Source organism: Nicotiana tabacum, chromosome 13 (genome assembly GCF_000715075.1).
Source record: "Nicotiana tabacum cultivar K326 chromosome 13, ASM71507v2, whole genome shotgun sequence".
Taxonomy (NCBI): Eukaryota; Viridiplantae; Streptophyta; class Magnoliopsida; order Solanales; family Solanaceae; genus Nicotiana; species Nicotiana tabacum.
Genome location: NC_134092.1, coordinates 97,382,981 through 97,400,093, shown reverse-complemented (window position 1 = coordinate 97,400,093; position 17,113 = coordinate 97,382,981). Strand labels below are relative to the sequence as shown.

General features: G+C 38.0%; 1 protein-coding gene across 1 annotated transcript; it reads right to left on the bottom strand.

The window, feature by feature from the left end:
- Positions 1-370: 370 nt before the first annotated feature.
- On the bottom strand, positions 371-979 carry LOC142168252 (uncharacterized). The gene has a single exon (XM_075228912.1). The coding sequence runs from the start codon at positions 977-979 to the stop codon at positions 371-373; it is 609 nt and encodes a 202-aa protein (XP_075085013.1).
- Between the last annotated feature and the right edge of the window lie 16,134 nt (positions 980-17,113).

Here is a 17,113-nt window from a genome sequence, read left to right as displayed (position 1 = left end):
GACCATACCGAGTTCTATAAGCAGTTTTAGGAACATTTTACTCACTTACTCGCACTTGGTAATACCCAGACCTTAACTCAGTTTTTGAGAACAACCTAGCACTCTTTAGCTGGTCAAATAAATCATCGATCCTAGGTAATGGATATTTATTCTTAATTGTTACCTTATTCAATTGACGGTAATCAATACAAAGCCGAAGAGTGACATCTTTCTTTTTCAAAAATAAAACAGGAGCTCCCCAAGGAGAAACACTTGGGCGAATAAAACCCTTCTCAAGAAGTTCTTGCAATTGAATTTTCAACTCTTTCTAATTTCCCTGGAGTCATTCGGTAAGGAGTTATAGAAATAGGAGTAGTTCAAGGAATAACCTCTATAGGAAATTCAACTTCCCTTTCTGGGGGCAACCCAGGAAGATTTTCAAGAAAACATTAGGAAATTTACATACAACTTGTATATCTTTAAGGCTTGGATTTTCTAAGTGTGTATCAACTACATGAGCAAGATAAGCTTCACAACCCTGACTAATCATCTTTCTTGCCACAACCGCAGATATAATATTAGATGTTAGTGATCTTTCACCTTGAATAATAATAATGCATGAACATGTAGGAGCTTTAGAGGTCACACGCTTTGACATACAATCAACTACTACATGGTATCTATGAAACCAATCCATACCGATGATGACATCATAGTCTTGGAAAGGCATTTTAATCAAATTAGTAGGGAAGACTAGCTTTTGAATCTCAAAGGGACAACCTCGACAGATCTGATTACAAACAACCTGATGACCCAAAGGACTTTTGACAAGCACACCACAATCAAGTCTTACAGATTTCATATTTTCAAGAAAAATAAATGATGAGCAAACATAGGAATGTGTAGAACCAGGATCAAATAGTGTAACAACACATAAGCCAAATAAGTGAAATTTACCAACAACCACATCTGCACCATCTTGGTAATGCCTATGTCTCATAGCATAAGATTGTGTTGTAGCTCTTGACCCACAGGCTTGACTATCTCTACCTGCACCTGCTGTTTGGGTATTTCTAGATCTTGCACCTCTATTCCTTTGAGAAGGAGTTGCAGTAGGTTTCTAAACTGAACCTTCAGTACGTGGAGAAGAAATAGGGTTAGGATTAGGACAATCCTTCACTTTGTGATCGAAGCTCCCACAATTAAAACGAGCACCAGAAGCTCTCCTGCAAGTACCATAGTCATTCTTCCCACATTGTGTACACGTAGGTATACGAGTCTTGCCTTGGCCATAATTTGGAGTGCTACCAGTAGAAATATTTGATCTATTTTGATTACGTTGAGCTAACCTGTGAACACCACCAGTCTTGGAATTATCAAACTTCCTCTTTTTGGAGGGACCACCTGTAAGGCCCCGTAAAATTTCGCTAAGGGATTCATGTTTTGTGGTGGCAAGGTAGGGTGATGTGTATGAATGTAGTAGTTAATCTTCGCGGCGAGCATGCTCGCCGCGGTAAAGACTTTTTGGGTTGAAGAATGTATCGAGGTATTGATGAAATTTTTTTGTTGAAGGGCCAGTTATGCGGTCAGATTAGCGACCGGAGATCCATTTTGCAGGCCGCATACCTGTCGCAGAGTTGAGCAAAAAAATGGTTGAATTTTGATGGTCATTTTGCGGTCCATTTTGTGATCGCATATCCATTTCACGGTCCGCATTTTCCATCACAGATTTGGCATGAAGAATTTTGTTGGATGATTCTACGGTCGCATAAGTGGTCTGCGGACCGCAGACCTGTCGCAGACCGGTCCAAACCAACCCAGTTCTTGGCATTATTTTTGCGGCCTATTTTGCTGGCCGCATATCTGTTATGCGGTCCATTCTGCGACTGCAAACCTGAGTTCGGAGGGTCTATTTTTTTATTTTTATAACCCGATCCCATTTTGATAAATAGCCTTTAGGGCTTATTTTAGAATGATTGTCTGATGATTTTGGAGAGAGGTAAGACTAATTTAGAGAGAGAAGGAGGAAATCTTGCATTCTAATCACATATTCTTGCATCAATCTTTAAGAATCAAGAAGCCACTCACTAGACCACCATCTATCCGGGTAAGTTCTTGTCCTACATCAATCATGCAAATTGTTTAGGGTCTAAGTAGATTGAGGAGTTGGGGATAGGCCATGCATGTGCTAATAGGTGGTAGAATGTGAGGTTGTTGAACTATTTTGGGTAGTATCTTGCTGAAATTGGTTGAGGGAGGAAGGGATTACCATTGTAGAGCTTTGTAGTCTTTTTTTCATACTGGGTGTTTGACAAAATTCCTAAGAGAGTTACACCATGGGAATCCTTCTAATTATTATCCGATTTTCGCTATCTTCCTATAGATTGTTATTGCTAGAAGTGTTGGGGCATTGTAGTAATTTAAGGAAATCTCAAAGCAAGGTATGTTGGCTAAACTAATCTCATAGAATTGAATTCCATGATGTTCCCGTAAGTTTCAAGTATGGTTTATGTGTTAAAACGTTATAACTTCTATTCATCTTTCAAATGAAAGTCCATTATGCATAACTTGGAAAGAATACTCAATGCGGCGTAAGTACATATTATATATATATATATATATATATATATATATATATACACTTAAGGCCTTGATTTCGAATGTTCCTATTGTTGATAATCTATAAAGATGCTTGAAAGTGAAAGAAGTGAGTTGGAGATATAAAGTGTGGCCAACATACCAAAAATGAAAATTATACTCGTGGCCAATGGTGCCAAGGAAATGAAATGATGTGAGAAAGGTTATGAAATGAGCCTTGATTTAACTGTTCCAAATCGACTTCGAAAATAGATGTGTCTAAAAGCTTATGTACTCAAGTCATGCCCAAATGTGGCTGTTTTAACTAATGTTGTGCTTTGTAAGTATTTCCAATGTGTTTTGAGCTCTTATATATTCATGAGAAATTGTGTATTGCCCTTTTGGGAAAAAGTACTTCAAGAATAAATGATGTGTTAAAGATTTTCTATTGTGACTTAATTATGTTATACCCCCTTTTTGGGAAGAAAACCTTGTATGGAATCAATGGAATCAATGTAATCAAACACTTATTTCTCATATAATGAAACCTTATGAACTTACATTTGCTAATCCCAAAGGTGCCAAACGGTTGATTGGAAGAGAACCCTTTGTACAAACTATTATCGTTTTGGGAATCTAAATTGTGGTATTGTGATTACACCTCCACCCGCATATATTAGGGTGAGGCGGCAGGGCCGCTTTGTGTAGAGTTGTGGTATTGTGATTACACCTCCATCCGCGTACATTGGGGTGAGGCGGCAGGGCCGCTTTGTGTAGAGTTGTGGTATTGTGATTACACCTCCACCCGCACACATTGGGGTGAGGCAGAAGAGCCGCTTTGTGTAGAGCTGTGGTATTATGATTACACCTCGACCCGCGTATATTGGGGTGAGGCGGCAAGGCCACTTATGTAGAGTTTATGGTATTGTGATTGTACCTCCACCCGCATACATTGGGTGAGGCGACAGGGCCACTTTGTGTAAAAATGGTTACAGAGGATCCCCGACTTAAAATTTATAAATGTTATTGGAAGCTCTTAATAAATTTGCTTTGACTTTAATGGCTATCTAAGCCCTTTATTTGTTACCATGATTCATCATATCCATGTTGTATTTCCAAGTCCTTGAATAGGTATTTTGGTTTTCATACTAGTACTATTCCCCATGTACTAATGTCCCTTTTGCCGGGGACGCTGCATCTTCAATGGATGCAGGTGGTTCATCAGTGGGCGGTCTTGATCCTCGTTAGCAGTTACTCCCTATTCAGCAGATTTTGGTGAGCCCTACTCTGTTTCGGGCTTTATGTCATTTGACGTTGTATTTTGCGCTTTGAGGCATAGCCGGGGCCTTGTCACCGGCACTTCTATTCTTCACTTCTGTTGTACTTAGAGGCTCCGTAGATAGGTTGTGGATAGTGTCTGATGTTGGGAATGGAACTAGAAGTATTGGTATTTGGCAAACCTGTTTTTCATCATATCTATAAACTTGTAATATTTTGGATACCGTAAATGAATATCCTTTGAGTAATGAAAAAAGAATGTGGAATACTTGACTCTTCTCATGTCTATCACTTGTACTGATTCTTATATTGTTAATGTGCAAGGTTGGATAGAAGGCTTGCTCGACCGGGTTATCTCGGTGGAGTGCCGGTCACGCTCCCCGAGGTTGGGGCGTGACACCACCATAATCTGAATTAACTTTCCTGAAAATGTTTTCATTTCTACTAGCTTGCTCCTTGTCAATCCTTTCCCAAGTAAGATCAGTTGTAACTAGTTTGGAAAAAATTTCATGGTGCAAGATCGTCGCAGACTTTCGGATAGAATCATTCAAACCATCTTCGAATCGCCTACACTTATTTTTTTCATCATCGATAATACCTCTAGCATAACGAGAAAGCCTGAGAAACTTTTGTTGATATTCAGCAATAGATATACCCCTTTGCTTTAAATCCAGAAACTCCTATTTCTTAGCATCACGATAAGCAGGTGGGACATACTTCATGCAGAATTCTTTGACAAAATCATCCTAAGTAAGCACTAGAGGTTTTGCTTTGGTATTTGGTACACTTACCCACTAGTCATAAGCATCCCTTTGTAACAGTGAGATGTCATACTTAAAATTGAGCAACTTCCAAACACTCTAATTGCTCAAGCCATTGTTCAGCATCAGTAGGATCAACAGTGCCTTCAAACTCAACTCCACCCATGTTTCTCATTTTCTCAAAGTTTATTCAATTATGGTCGGACATTGTTCCAGCCAAGTGACGAAAGATATCAGCCATTTGCTGAAAATGAGGATCAACAATAGGAGTACTATGAGATGTGGCCCAACTCTTGCATCCTGATTATTTCCCACTTCAGATCCACTAGTATGAGGAAAATTAAGATCAGAAAAATATTCTCCAACCCCTTCCTGTAAGCGAGGTTGGGCATAAGTGTTATCTGAACCCTCATGAGCGGCTTCCATAGGTCTATTAGAAGAAGAGTCCATAACTTAATTCCTACATAAGGGAGATCACATTGCATTAGGAACATATACATGATGCATATGCACAATACACGTAACAAAGCATGTTAAAAAGAAACAAGTACACTAACAAGTCATAACAATAGTCCTAGAATCACAAACCTAAAGCTCTAATACCAAAGCTTGTAGTAACCCTTTTGGGAGGGTGCTACTTACGAAATAATCTAACATACTACTTACAACATTAAGAAGATATTAATCTAAAAAGACATTTATAATAATTTCGTAGCGGAAATAAGCCCATGCGATAAAGGTTTCAAGTGCAATTTGTTTTTGAAAATACACTTCGTAAAATTTCTGAAAATGAAATACAATATCAAAATATCAAGATAATGTGATACAACCCTTCTCGAATAATCAACACATCAAAGCAAATTCCTAACAAAATTATACTTTTCGCTCAACATCACCGCATGTTCATATTGTACATGAATTTCAAACTAGCGAGTATAAAAGAAAAACTATTCTTCTCCTTTGTACATTTTTACAAGACAAAGTGTAAATTCAGCATATTACAAGATTTGAGTTATTAACACACCCTAAAACAACAAAACAGCTCACCAAATTCAAGTTACAAGATTTTGGTCTTGAGATCCAAAAAGCCTCAAATATTACATACATAATTGTGGCTTATAGATCATGTGCAAGTCCAAAGTCTATATGAAACCTAAGTGCATATGCAAATGTGATCTCCACAAAAGCTCCCGAAAAGTCTACTCCAAAAGGCCTTCTTCAAATCTCTTCTCGCACATTACCTACGATAGAAAACAACTATCGCTAAGCATAAAGCTTAGTGGTGTTTAAACTTTAGGCTTGGAGCCATTACATTCTCCAATTTTCCCTTTTCAGTCATAGGTAGCTCAAATGAAATATAAATTTAAAGCAAGTAAACAAATATATCAAAAGTATCGAATATCAATCCTTGAAGTGTTTCCAAATATCAATAACAATATTCAAGATTCAAGGTCAAGAAAACATATACTATCAATCCAAGAGAGTTTGCCAAATATCCATTTTCGCCCAATATGTATGTCATGCCATCAAACTAAGCATAATCAGGTATCAAGATGGACAAAATCCCCAAATCAAGTAGGGTCGAAACTCAATAGTCAAGAGAATTAAGAACCATATTAAAAATGGCTTTCTAGTTCGTACTTAACATGGACAAGTTCCGTAATTTAAGACGAACTACAAATCCAAAGTCAAGATGGTAAATGATCTGAATCAAGTGGCATGCCGAAATGAGTGACAAATTTACTGCCACAAGAAGCACAAAGTCCCAACAAGAATGTAAAATGATCAAGCAATCCGTACAAGTGGGCGAGTTGGCGAATATCTTGCAATACATGAATAACATGAATACAACAATATTAATTGAAGACAAGGAAAACAAAAGCTCAAGTTATTTCAAAACATTACAGCAAGTAAAAAGAGTATAACTTCAAGTTTATACACAAACCTTGGTGTTTTACCACAAAATAATTCAACCACAACTTGAGGACGTTTGAATTGTCAACGCCATAGATCAACCAAATCCGTCCACTTCCTCAAACACTTCCCCTTAGATTTTATAAGGTTAAATATACCTTAAATATGTAATCAAATATTTATATAAGTTCAGTGATTCCAACATGTCGAAATAAATATGATATCGGTAAATATCACCCTAAATGTTTTAAACAAATATTCTGGACAATACTGCCGTCTTGTGGTGTGGTTATGTTTCGATGATGTAAATGGAAGAACTAGACTTTATGATCTTCATGAAAGTTGTAGATATGTGTCTTAGGGTTCCGGGGAGTCTTGAGTCAACCAAAGATCAATTTCTTACAAAATGTTATGCTAAAAGTACTAATAGTAGTACATGGAGGATTTGTAAAACTGAAAATCTGGGCAGCACCTGCCCTGTACTTCATCATCCCTTTTAGGGTAAATACAAGCAAAACTACATTTTAGTGCCTGAATAAGAGTTATAGAGATATGAAATATATTTCCAGCAAAGCTTTGATCTTAAAACAGATCTCTATACAAAAAGATATGAAGAAAACACTAATAGTTGTCTAGTGTAAAAACGGGTTTATTAACTTACCACAAGAGAGAGGAGCAACTTGAGCTTCATCAAGAACTAGTTTGGCTGGTTGGTTTAGTGAAGATTTCTGATGGTTTTCATGTAGTATTTCATGTGATAAGAAGGAAAGAGGGTAGGGAGTTTTTTGGCATGAAGGAATGAAATATAAGAGGAGGTTATAGAAAAGCAAGTCACAAAAGTAATATATATGAACTTTGGATAAGTATGAAAAAAAGTGGCTGCCCAAACTACTATATATCTTTAGATAATATGGAAGATTTTCTGCCCAAAATATTATATATATCTATCGTGTTTAATAACAAGTAATTAAAAATATCATGGAACTTCTTTGTACATATTAACACAATCTAGAGTAAACAACTTTCCTATATCGTTAAATTCACGGTTAGGAAGTGCGAAGTGAAATCTATCCTCATTATAAAGATGGTAACTTGAGAATGCAAATATTAGTCAAATTTTTGGGGTGTTACAAAGACTCCCCCTTGAATGTCTATTCAACAGATAGTGTACCACGTTAAAACTTTAACTAAAATAAAACCCAATGGAAAAATATTCTAGTGAAGGAAAAAGAGTACACATGTTTAGAAATACGCCTTTTGGTTGACTCGTTATAAACCTTGCAAGGAAAACCCAGTGAGACAAAACCTTGTAAGAAAAAAAGAGTATAACACGTATTAACTCCCCCTGATAAGAGCATCAATTCTCATATTTGAGCCTTTGCATCCCAATCTTGTACACTAGTTTCTTGAAGGTTGACTTCGGTAGAGATTTTGTGAATAAATCAGCCATATTATCACTTGAACAAATTTGTTGCACATTGATATCACCATTATTTTGAAGATCATGTGTGAAAAATAACTTTGGTGAAATGTGCTTTGTCAAATCTCATTTTATGAATCCTCCCTTTAATTGGGCTATGCATGCTGTATTGTCATCATACAAAATCGTAGGTAGTTTGTCATACTTCAAACCATATTTGTCTCGAATAAGATTTATTATAGACCTCAGTCATACACATTCTCAACTTGTTTCATGAATAGCAATTATCTCAGCATGATTAGATGAAGTAATCATGATTGATTGCTTAGTCGATCGACAAGATATGACAGTGCCTCCATATGTAAACACATAGCCTATTTGAGATCGAGCCTTGTGTGGGTCGGATAAATACCCACCATCTGCATAACCAACATGATCAGACCTGCAATTATTTCCATAAAATAATTAGTCCCTTTTAGATACCGCAATATGTGTTTGATTCCACCCTAATGTCTCATTGTAGGAGCAGAGCTATATCTTACTAAGACATTAACTGAAAAAGTTATGCCAGACCTTATTATATTAGCAAGATACATTAGTGCACCAATTGCATTAAGATATGGTACTTCAGGACCAAGAAGCTCTTTATTCTTTTCTTGAGGTCAGAACGTGTAATGACCCAATAGGTCATTTTGACTTTCAGAATCCCATTCTCCCATTTACTGCTCAATTTATGCTTTATAATTATTATGTGACTAACCGGGGTAGTTAGTGGGTACGGTGAGGTTTTTAGAATGGATTGGAACACTTAGTTCCAAAGTTTAAAACATAAGTTAAAGATTGGATGGATGTCTACCTATGTGTAAATGACCCCGAAATAAATTTTGATGATTTCAACAGCTCCGTATGGTGATTTTGGACTTAGGAGCGTGTTCAAAATTTTATTTGGAAGTCCGTAGTTAAATTAGGTTTGAAATGGCTAAAACAGGAATTTAAGTTTGGAAGTTTGATCGGGGAGTTGACTTTTTGATATCGGGGTCGGAATCTAGTTCCGAAAATTTTCATAGCTCCATTATGTCATTTATGACTTGTGTGCAAAATTTGAGGTCAATCGGACTTGATTTGATAGGTTTCGGCATCGAATGTAGAAGTTGAAATTTTAAGTTTCATTAACCTTGAATTGGAGTATGATTTGTGGTTTTAGAGTTGTTTGATGTGATTTGAGGTTTCGACTAAGTTCGTATGATGTTATAGGACTTGTTGGTGTATTTGGTTGAGATTCCGAGGGACTCAGGTGAGTTTCGGATGACAAACGGATCATTTTTGGCCTTTGGGAGATAGCTGATAGTTGTTGGTATTTTTCTTATGATTTCCTTATACGCGATCGCATAAGTTCATTCGCGATCGTGTAAGCTAATTTTGGGCAGAGGTGACTTTGTTCTATGCGATCACGTGAGATGGTTTGCGATCGTGTAGGCCTGTGAGTTTGAGCTTCGTGATCGCGTAGGGTTAACTTAGGCAGTGGGAGAATTTTTCATCGCGATCGCGTGGACAAGTCCGCGATTGCGTAGAGCAAATGACTTGGCAGAGAGTTTAAGTTCTGAAAACTTCGTCCCATTTTCCATTTTTACCGATTTGGAGCTCAGATTGAGGCGATATTTGGGAGATTTTTAGAGAAAACAATGGGATAAGTGTTCTTAACTCAATATTGGTTAAATTACCCGAATCCATCACTGTTTTTATCATTTAATTGGTGAATTAAGTTGGAAAAGTTTGAAAACCCTCTTGGATAAATTTGATGATTTGAGGGCCGAATTGTTATCAGAATTTAGTAATTTTGATTTGGGTAGACTCGTGGTTGAATGAGCATTCATAATTCGTAACTTTCGTCGGATTCCGAGACGTGGGCCCCACAAGCGATTTTTGAGTTAATTTCGGGTTTTTATTGAAAAATGTAGCATTTTCTTTTGAAATGGATTCCTATAATTTTTGGTGACTGTATCGAATTATTTTGGCTAGATTCGAGCCATTCAGAGTTGGATAATCGAGGAAAAGACCTACTAGTGGATTAAATTGGAGCAAGTTGAGGTAAGTCTCTTGTCTAACCTTGTAAGGGAAAATTTACCCTATAAGTGATTTAAATTAATAATTGTTGCTAATTGTGGGGGCTACGTACGCACGAGGTGACGAGAGTCCGTGCGTAGCTACTATTTATGCTAAAGTTCGGGTAGTTTCGGACTCAAATCATGAATTACGTGTGTTAATTGTATTCTTTATTTAATTAATGTATTTGAACTATATTGTGAATTGCTAGGGAAGATAGTAAAAGATTGACATCTCATATACTTGAATTTTTGTATAAATTAATTAATTGTAAAAGAAATTGTACATCGTCTTGTATTAATCTTATAATATATATATCCTCATTCTGGAGGTACATAAGAAAATGTCCTCATTTCTTGTGGAGCGGGCCGAACGCCTCGGCAGTATAGATGCATCTATGGATCGCGCCGCACGTCCCTCGACAGTGTACACGACACTCTGGATTGGGCCGTACGACCTCGGCAGAAATCGTGCCTAATAATAATAATTACACGATATCTTGATATTTTAATTGCAGCTTGTGAATTTAAATAAATTGGGAATTGTCGTATTTGAAGGAATTTAATTATTTCTGCTGGTTAAAGAAACATTATTGTAAATTCTATAAATCATGTTGATTTAAATATTTCTATTGTTATTTTATTTATTATATTTGACCCTTAGTGAGTGTCAAAGTCGACCTCTCGTCAATATTCTTCGAGATTATGCTTGATACTTACTGGGTACACGTTGTTTACATACTCATGCTACACTTGCTCCACTTGTTTTGTGCAGGACCTGAGACATGTGATATAGTTGGACCTATCGGCGCGCATTCACGTTATCCAAAGGCTTAGTGGTGAGCTTCCTTTCTGAGTCGTTCTGCAGCAACAAGTGCCTCTTCTTGAAATTTTATTCTGTCTATTTTATTTTAGACGGTATTTGGAATTTTTGTGTAATCTACTAGATGCTCATACACTTGTGACACCAGGTCTTGGCACACACTAGTAGAATTTTTGGATTTAATTCTGTTCCTGTATTTTTTTTTAATTTAACAGATCTTTTTATATTGTCTTAATTCTTGCAAATTATAAAAGTTTAATTACTCGGTTAATTTTTAAAGAGTTGAATATGTGTTTAAATCACTAGTTGGCTTGCCTAGCTATAGTGTTGGGCGCCATCACGATCTATATGTGAAATTGGATCGTGACAGAACGGATCCTTATTCACATCAAATGATCGAACAACCATCAGAGTACTTAACGGATGTGCTCCATCTATGTAAAACCGTTTCAACACCTTTTCTATGTAGGTAGATTGATGAACAAAAATGTCACGACCTAATTTCCCCTCCGTTTGGGTACCGCGATGACACCTAGTCTTAAGGACTAGGTAAGCCTAATAATAATTAAAACAACAACACTATTTAAATACAATCTCTTACAATTTCCCAAAACCGGTAGTACAAGTCATAAGCTCTACAGAGTGTTTGCTAGAAAACTTCTAAATACAACTGTCCAGAAATAAGAATAAACAGTGCAAAATGAAAAGTTGAAGGTGACTCCGAAGCCTGCGAACGCAGCAGCAGGTTTACCTTGAGTCTCCACAGTAACAGTCCACACAGCTAGCTAACGAACAATTACCTGGATCTGCACAAAAAAAATGTGCAGAAGAGTAGCATGAGCACACCACAACGGTGCCCAGTAAGTATCAAGACTAACCTCGGTGGAGTAGTGACGAGGAACAGTCAAGACACTCACTGGTCTAATAAACTAAACAGGTACAAGTATATGAGTAGCAGAAGTATGATGTCTACATAAAGACTATGCAATATGGCTCACCATACAGTAATGGCAATAAGGAAGGAACCAACCAGTGTCAGCGAAATATCATGAAAATGACACAGAAAGGTGAATGGAACCCAACCTAAATCCGGAATCACAAATACATCAAGGACAAGTAATAACTCAGCAACTACAACCATTTTTACATCAGGTTTTAGCCAACAACTCCACGAGGTACCGAACCTCGGACAATTTACAACTCACGGGTCTCAATACATGAACCCTAACACTTGGCATCCTGTGCCCTCATAACACCTCATAACCGCACTGACGACTCATGTGCCAATAGAGCCATTCTCACATAGAAGGCAAGTAAACAAGAGTGAGCATCTATGCTCAACAATATCAAGAACACCTCTTATCCGATAAGAGTGCTTAACTACGTGTATGCTTGTGCAAGTGTCCTACCATCGTCCATATCAGCAAATAAGCATAAGGAAAAAAAAAGAACGGACAACACGTAGAATATTTTCTCACAGCTTTCACAAGATAAGATCACACGGGTATGTATACCACTTCACAAATATCAACAACAAGAATGCCCCCAGGCCATAAATCATCAGAAATCAATCCCTGACACAGCCCACCTTGTCTCGCCACGTGTGCAATAGTAACATAAATGCCCGCCTTGTCTCGCCACACGTGCATAATAATGTTCCCACCTTGTCTCGCCACATGCGCAACCCACACACCTTGTCTCGCCACATGCGCAACCCATAAATATATATACATATCCCGCCTTGTCACGCCGTATGTGCAAATATCAATGGTAACAATAGCACGACAGAAACCTCATGCAACCCCATAGTAACAACCGCACGGCAGAAACCTCGTGCATCACAATAATAACAATCGCACGGTAGAAACCTCGTGCATCACCACAACAAGTACAATAGCAACAATGACAATAATACAAAGTACGACAAGTAAATCAACTCAAGAACTTTAATTCACAAAGAAATGGTAGAACCAATTCACAAGGAATAACCACTGTAAAGAATGCTAGGCGTAAAGAGAACAGCTCAACAAAGGAAAAACTAATGTGTAGCAACGATTCCACAATATACACTTCAATAACAGGGAAGCTAACATGAGTCAGATAATTCCAAATAAAACAAGTCGACTAAGATATAGGATATCTAAACTCCATTTAAGGTTGAGGAAATTACGAAGGATATTCAACAATTCAATTAAGGATAAGCAGCGGAAAAATAATCATAACCTCAATTAAGACTGAACAATTATAGGATGAAATAATATAAATTCCAAATAAAGATAAGCAGTTATGAAAAGATAGCATGGCTATAAAGGAGATAACAGTTTCAATTAAGGCACATATGAAACAAGTAACAATAATAGTGGATCATGAAGCAATTGATTCTAATTAAGTAGGTAAATGTGAATCTAGTAATTAAGATATATAATCATAACAAGAACAACTGCATATTCAATGAATACAAGGACCTAAGAACCCTAAAAGGCCAACTTTCCACAAATAAGTCCGTGCACGCACTCGTCACCTCGTGTACACGGACTACAATCAACATATAAGACTCAAATTCTAAGGGGAAGTTCCCCACACAAGGTTAGGCAAGATACTTACCTCGAATCAAGCTCAAACAATCGGTCACAATGCCTTTTCCACGAATATCCGGCTCCGAATGGCCTAAATCTAGCCAAACACAATTGCATAACATGAATACAACAATAATAGACTCATCTCAATGAAATCAACATTTTAACAAAAATTTCGAAATTCACACTAAAAAGTCGACCAGGGCCCAAATCTCGGAATTGGATAAAAATTACAAAATACGAACGCCCATTCACTCACGAGTCCAACCATATAAGAATTACTCAAATCCGACCATAAATCCCCATTCAAAACTAAAAATCTTTATTGAAGAAGTTCTTCCAATTTTTCCCAATTTCAACCCCAAAAATCCGAAATTAAATGGAGAAACAACTATAGATTAATGCAATAAAACCAAATTCGAGTAAGAAATCGTTACCCACAAGATTCCTCTGAAAATCCCTTAAAGAATCGCCTTCTCCCGATATAAAAATCAAAAATGGTGTGAAAATGAACTAACCCTCGATTCCAACCCCTTTCTGCCCAGCGATCCTCGCACCTGCGACCATTTCTCACCCCTGCGCCTACCGCACCTGCGATCTAACCAGTCGTACCTGCGGAAGTCACTAACTCCCACAGTCTCCGCACATGCGAGGCTTCTGTGCATCCGCGGGCATCGCAGATGCGGAACTTCCTCGCACCTGCGACCCCATGCCAACTCTCAATTCTCGCATCTGCACTTCCATCTCCGCACCTGCGGAGACTGCCAAGTCCAGCTCTTCTCGCACCTGCGACCATCGCACCTGCGACCAAGGTCCGCAGGTGCGATTACACCAGAACTCAGGCCTCCCCAAAACCATGGAAATCATCCGCAACTCGTTCGAAAAACACCCGGGGCCCTCGGTACCCTGTCTAAACATACCAACAAGTTCTATACCCTAACATGGACCTGATCGAGGTCTCAAATCACATCAAGCAATGTTGAAACTACGAATCGCACCATGAATCGAACTTATAAATTTTCAAATCTTTCAACTTCTAAAACCCGTGCCGAAGCCTATCAAATCAACCCGGAATGATGTCAAATTTTGCAGGCAAGTCCCAAATAACATAACGGAGCTGTTCCAACTCTCGGAATCGCATTCCGATCCTGATATCAAAAAGTCCACTTCCGGTCCAAATCTCCAAAAATTTGACTTTCGCCATTTCAAGCCTAAATCAGCTACAGACCTCAGATTTACAGTCCTAACATGCTCCTAAGTCCAAAATCACCCGATGGAGCTAATGGAACCGACGGAACTCCATTTTAGAGTCATCTTCACATAGTTCCGACTACGGTCAAAATCCTAAAACTTAAGCTTCCGTTTTAGGGACTAAGTGTCCCAAATAACTCTGAAACATTCGGTAACCGAATTCAACCACGAACGCAAGTCAATACATATAATATGAAGCTGCTCAGGGCCTTATGCCGCCGAACGGGACTTAAATTCTCAAAATAACCGATGTGAATCTGAGGTCTGTAGCTGATTTGGGCTTGAAATGGCGAAAGTCAAAATTTTGGAGATTTGGACCGGAAGTGGAATTTTTGATATCGGGGTCGGAATGCGATTCCAAGAGTTGGAAAAACTCTGTTATGTTATTTGGGACTTGTCTGCAAAATTTGACGTCATTCAGGGTTGGTTAGATTGGTTTCGGCACGAGTTTTGGAAGTTGGAAGTTTTGGAAGTTCAAAAGTTCAATTCGTGGTGTAATTTGTATTTTTGGTGTTGATTGATGTGATTTAAGACCTCGAGCGAGTCTATGTTAGGTTATTTAACTTTTTTGTGCATTTCAACGGGGTCCCGGGGGCCTCAAGTGTGTTCCGGGTGGGCTACGAGTCCTTTTCCCCTATTTTTGAACTGTTGTTTCTGTCTTCTGGTGTTCTTCTTCGCGATCGCGAAGCACCTCTGGTGTTCGCGAAGTGTTACTGCTGACTACTTCATACCTCTTCTTCGCATTCGCGTTCAACCTCTCACGTTCGTGAAGGTTTGCCTTTTTCTTAATCGTGTTTGCGTCCCTTCCTTTGCGTTCGCGAAGAGTAATTTTGGAGGAGGGAATATTTGTTCTTTGCGTTTGCGATAAATCTCTCACGTTCGCGAAGGTATGCTTTTCCTTTCTTCGCGTTCACACCCGTATTTTCGCGTTCGCGTAGCTATTCCATTTCACTCTTCGCGTTCGCATACTGCTTCACGCGTTCGCGAAGAGCAGTCGTTGGGTCATCAAACTTTTCCTCTATGCGTTCGTGGACATGTTGTCGCATTCGCAAAGCACAACTGGGAAACTTTCATTTTTCTTCTTCGCGAACGCGATCCTTTCTTCGCGTTCGCGATGCTTAAAGATCTGGGCAGACTTATATCGTTTCCAAAAACGGGGGTGTTGCCATTTTATCAAAAACTTGAGTTGGGAGCTCGGATTTGGACGAGATTTTGAGGAAGTTTCAGAGATATCAATTGGGTACTGATTCTGCACTCCATTTTGGATATATTCCACTAATCTATCATTAATTTTCTCTTTAATTTCGGATTTTTGGGGTTGAAATTGGGAAAAATTGGAAGAACTTCTTAATAAAGATTTCGAGTTTTGAAAGGGGATTTGTGGTCGGATTTGAGTAATTCTTATATGGTTGGACTCGTGAATGAATGGGTGTTCTTATTTTGAGACTTTTACCCGATTCTGAGACATGGGCCCGAGTCGACTTTTTTGGGTGAATTTCAGGATTTTTGTTAAAGTGTTGATTTCATTAATTAGCTGAGTCTATTATGGTTGTATTCGTGATATGCAATTGTGTTTGGCTAGATTTGGACCATTTGGAGTCGGATAATTGAGAAAAGGGCATTCTTACGGATTGATTGAGCTTGGTTCGAGGTAAATATCTTGCCTAACCTTGTGTGGGAGATTTTTTCCTTAGGATTTGAGTCTTCTATGTTGATTGTAGTCCATGTACGCGAGGTGACGAGTGCGTGATCGGACTTATTTGTAAAAATAATGGTCTTTTAGGATTCCTTAGGTCCTTATATTCACTGAGTATGAAGTTGTTCTTCATATGATTAAGTCACTATTTACTAGTTTCACCTCTATATGCTTTAATTAGAATTAATTGTTTCAGGATTCACTCTTATTGCCTTTTTGATTTAACTGAAAATTACCTCCTCTATTGTCATGCTATCTTTTCATAACTACTTATCTTTATTTGGAATTATTATGATCTCATCCTATAATTTGTTCAGCCTTAATTGAGGTTATGATTATTTTTCCGATGCTTATCCTTAATTGAATTGTTGAATATCCTTCGTAATTTCCTCAACCTTAAATGGAGTTTAGATATCCTATATCTTAGTCGACTTGTTTTATTTGGAATTATTTGACTCGTGTTAGCTTCCCTGTTGTTGAAATATATATTGTGGGATCATTTCTACACATAAAGTTTCCCTTATTGAGCTGTTCTTTTTACGCCTAGCATTCTTTACGGTGGTTATTCCTTGTGAATTGGTTCTACCGTTTCTTTGTGATTTCAAGTTCTTAAGTTGATTTACTTGTCGTACTTTGTATTATTGTCATTGTTGTTGTTGTACTTGTTGTGGTAAAGCACGAGGTTTCTGTCATGCGGTTGTTATTATTGTGATGCATGAGATTTCTGCCATGCGGT

What these genes read in the sequence shown, in the direction of transcription:
- LOC142168252 (XM_075228912.1), bottom strand. Translation starts at nt 979, where the DNA reads ATGAGACATAGGCATTACCAAGATGGTGCAGATGTGGTTGTTGGTAAA.